This window comes from Pinus tabuliformis, chromosome 3_1, assembly GCF_031772625.1.
Source record: "Pinus tabuliformis cultivar Carrire ecotype Pingquan chromosome 3_1, CPIR1, whole genome shotgun sequence".
Taxonomy (NCBI): Eukaryota; Viridiplantae; Streptophyta; class Pinopsida; order Pinales; family Pinaceae; genus Pinus; species Pinus tabuliformis.
In genome coordinates this window covers 854,390,671-854,395,021 of record NC_142301.1, presented here as the reverse complement: position 1 = coordinate 854,395,021, position 4,351 = coordinate 854,390,671, and the positions used below count along the sequence as shown (strand labels likewise).

The 4,351-nt window shown below is 35.7% G+C and overlaps 1 protein-coding gene across 1 annotated transcript; it reads left to right on the top strand.

Annotated features, from left to right (window-relative positions):
• The first annotated feature begins 1,986 nt into the window (after positions 1–1,986).
• LOC149190246 (chalcone synthase 7-like) lies at positions 1,987–3,674 on the top strand. Its single transcript, XM_089412084.1, has 2 exons — positions 1,987–2,258; positions 2,380–3,674. Exons 1-2 carry the CDS (start codon positions 2,063–2,065, stop codon positions 3,372–3,374), a joined length of 1,191 nt encoding a protein of 396 aa, XP_089268210.1. The 5' UTR covers positions 1,987–2,062; the 3' UTR covers positions 3,375–3,674.
• The last annotated feature ends 677 nt before the right edge of the window (positions 3,675–4,351 follow it).

Sequence of the window (4,351 nt, the reverse complement as noted above, 5' to 3'; positions counted from 1 at the left end):
ATGTCATTGAAAGACAGAAGTATTGATGATTTTTTTGAGAAAAGGATGAAAATACAAACATACTAAAAACATGTCTATATAGATTGTTAAAACTTAGCATCCAATTTTAACTCAACTCAAATTGGATCTATAATTTAGATCAACTATATGGAAGTAAAGTTCGAAAAATATTGCCATATAATTTGTATAGCTTTAATGGGGCTTCCTCCTTATAATCCCAACTTTGAAGGGAGATAAGTAGGTAAATATTCATTAATCAAGCATTCAAATAGTTGTATAGTCACTTAACCCACAAACAAGGCAGCATGCTATTTATCAACTTGGTGGTGTTGAATTATAAGGTCTAAGTACAATATTGATTGAAAACCAAATGTATAATTCAACTATCAAATCTACATAATTTGAGAAACAATATACGTAATAAAAAAGTGTATTATTCATGTTATTGGTTGTGGTATTATGAAATATCACTAACATATTGATGGATACCACAAAGACAAATTTAACATGAAAAATCTTGATTAACATAATAAATTGTGACAAAATGACTATACTTTAAGTCTAAATTTACTCCATAAATTTAAGTAGTCAAATCTATGTAAAATGAGGAGCTCTTGTGCTACATACCTGAAGGTCTTATACACTAATTTGGCATTTAATTAAACCACAACTTAAAAATGAGATAACTATGATTATTGTTATATATTAAATATTACTAATTTATAATCATCTAATTGTTAACTAATCATATATATTTATCAACTTATAATTACATAGATAGGTATGTGTATTTTAAAATAGAGCTTCCAAAATTTTACTTTAATTATTAATAATTATTAGGTGGATAGCGGGACTTAACCTCCACATAATGTCTTAGAATATTCTTAATAATATCCACAGAGAAAAGGTTGAGATTTATATTTGAAGTAGTTATGTACCTTTTGATCTTTTAATTGAGTTGATTAATTTAAAAAATGTCAAATGAACATAAGTTACAGTTTTTTCGGCATGTGGTATTAGTAAGCCATGGTATTGGCACATAGCTTTGTAAGCTTATTTACAAGTTAAGAATCCCCATGATAAAATGAGATTAATCTCCATAGTTAAAAATCGTGTTACCTGTCTTTTCACATAACTCATATATCAAATTTTTTTTAATTAATAATAATCATAATTTAAAATAAAATTATTTCCTTGATTTTTCTTTTTAATATGCAAAATATATCATAAAATAAGTGAGGTTATGTTAGATCTCAAACTTTTGTGATCCATATTAACAATGAGATTGTTTTTCGGATTAATCACATTATTGAGTTGACTTTTGGAACCGACTAATGTAGTGTTATATTTATCTACCTTTATCAATATTTTTTATTGAAATGAATTTATTAGTAACTTAAAAGAAACTTGATTTTTTTAATTATGTAATTACAAATTAATTATTTTATTTTTAATATGTTGTTATTAATTACATTATATATATATATATATATAATTTTTCATTTAATGTTATATTTTAATATATTTATTATGTTCCATCCAATAATGTAGAACACCTTAAAATATCCCGAAAGTTCGACGGGACACCGTTTCATGTTTTTAAAATTTCAGTTATTTGGATCTTCTTACTTAATAAGGACACCAAAACTTGCAGCTACTCGCCTTCCCTCGTCTAACCAAATCTGACCATGTTTTCTTTTCTCTCCCTATGGTCGGCGGGGCGGGCAACGACGCGTCCGTCTTGCACCATAGAGTCTGGACGCACGTGCCTTACTTTCTAACCACTACTACTCACCTCCTCTCGCACACCAACATTTGTGCCCCCATCTTACTTTCTTTCTTGCTCCTCCGGTCCAGAGACCGCAACGAATCCATTCTTCCAGAGGGACTTTGTGGCCACGTGCTTCCAATCTAACCACTACTCCTCTTCGCAAGTCGCTGGACATCGCGCTATAACTTACTAATCACTCCCTTCAGGATTCATTCTTCAAGAAAGCAAGCACGCCTGCTACTGCATCACAACATCAAGATCTTCATAATTGTTAGAGCAGCTCAGGCAAGCATGACTCAGAATTTGGGTAATTTGGATTTAGAAGCGTTCAGGAAGGCTCAGAGGGCAGATGGCCCTGCCACCATCCTCGCTATCGGCACTGCAACTCCCCCCAATGCCGTCGACCAGAGCAGTTATCCCGATTACTACTTCAAAATTACCAACAGCGAGCATATGACAGAGCTCAAGGAGAAATTCAGAAGAATGTGTAAGAATTTCCACCTCTAATTTCATGCTTGTAATATTATATGATCTAAAAATTTGTTTATGGCATTATATTCGTATGATGATGAGGCTGCAATATGTATCTGATCGGGCGTGTGTTGCAGGTGACAAGTCTGCAATAAACAAGAGATACATGTACCTGACGGAGGAGATTCTGAAGGAGAATCCCAATGTGTGCGAGTACATGGCGCCATCGCTTGACGCACGGCAGGACATGGTTGTGGTGGAGGTGCCCAGGCTTGGAAAAGAAGCGGCTGCCAAGGCCATCAAGGAATGGGGGCAGCCCAAGTCCAAGATTACTCATGTCGTTTTCTGCACTACCAGTGGAGTCGACATGCCCGGAGCTGACTATCAGCTGACAAAGCTTCTTGGCCTCCGCCCCAGCGTTAAGAGAGTCATGATGTACCAACAGGGCTGCTTCGCCGGAGGCACCGTTCTCCGCGTCGCTAAAGATCTCGCCGAGAATAATCGGGGAGCTCGGGTTCTGGTCGTCTGCAGTGAAATCACGGCTGTTACCTTCCGTGGCCCCTCCGACACTCACCTCGACAGTATGGTCGGCCAAGCTCTCTTCGGCGACGGCGCTGCTGCGCTCATCGTGGGAGCCGATCCCGTCCCTCAAGTGGAGAAGCCCTGTTTCGAGCTGATGTGGACTGCACAGACCATTCTTCCCGACAGCGACGGAGCCATCGACGGGCACCTGAGAGAGGTCGGCCTCACCTTCCACCTTCTGAAAGACGTTCCGGGGCTCATTTCCAAGAACATAGAAAAGAGTCTGGTGGAGGCCTTCCAGCAGTTTGGAATCTCCGACTGGAACCAGTTGTTCTGGATCGCCCATCCCGGAGGCCCTGCCATTCTGGACCAGGTGGAGGCAAAGCTGAATCTGGATCCCAAGAAACTGAGAGCCACCAGGCAAGTACTAAGCGAATACGGGAACATGTCGAGCGCGTGCGTGCACTTCATCTTGGACGAGATGAGGAAGTCCTCTCAGCAGAATGGGTGTTCGACAACCGGAGAAGGTTTGGATGTGGGAGTTCTGTTTGGATTCGGGCCAGGCCTCACCGTCGAAACAGTTGTTCTCAGGAGCGTTCCCCTGCAGTGACAGTGATTGATTGCAGGGATGGAAGAAAGCGTTGCAGTGAAAGTGATTGCAGGGATCGAAGAAAGCGTTCCCCTGCAGTGATTGAAGAAAAGGGATATAATGTCAAAGTGTTTGATGTTAGATCCTAATCCTCTCTGCAAACAGCACCAATTTGAACGTAGCCCATCGTTTTGCTTGGATTGATGTTCTAAAATTGTTCGCCGTTTTGTTTAGATCGATTGGATTTTATAACATTGCATTGGATTTGGTGTTATTAAAAAGTTAACAAAGCAACATGTATGAATGGTATATTTATTTTTTAACAGAGTATTTTATGCTTTGGTATATTTTATTTTTTAATAGAGTATTTCATGTTTTTGTTTTTAGAATTGGAGGTTGCTAATATAATTTTTAAATTATATAAGTACAATTTTAACATATTTTTATATATTCGAAATAAAATTGATTAAAATTTTAAAAATAAAATTTAAAACAATTCAACCCGGTTTATATAAATTAAGATTGCAATTTCATATCATCGTCATTTCACGATCATAACTATCACGTTTTCTTTATTGCAAAGGATTCCTTCTCTGCAATATAAATCGGGCACATGACCTTTTAAGGTTTTGGGAGAACACCTTATCTCAACTTTTAGCTTGTTTGTTTATTGAGGGGATTTTTTTTTTTGGTTTATTTCATTTAAGAAATAAATTTAATATTTTAATATCTATAATATATTTGGATTATTGAGAAATTTTCTGCAATAATCATATCAGATTATACAAATTCAACAATTTAAAATATTGATTTTTTATTTTTTAATAAAAAATTATGTAAAAAAATTCAAAATAATCTAAAACCTAATATTTTAATATTTATATTATATTTAGATTATTGGGAAATTTTTTGCAATAATCATATAGGATTATACAAATTCAACCATTTAAAATAATGATTTTTTTATTTCTAATTAAAAATTATGTAAAAAAATTCAA

Excerpts from the sequence above, each read along its gene's own strand:
- LOC149190246 (XM_089412084.1), top strand. The coding sequence starts at position 2,063 with ATGACTCAGAATTTGGGTAATTTGGATTTAGAAGCGTTCAGGAAGGCT. Across the intron at positions 2,259-2,379 it reads GGAGAAATTCAGAAGAATGT|GTGACAAGTCTGCAATAAAC; the intron begins GTAAGAATTTCC and ends CGTGTGTTGCAG.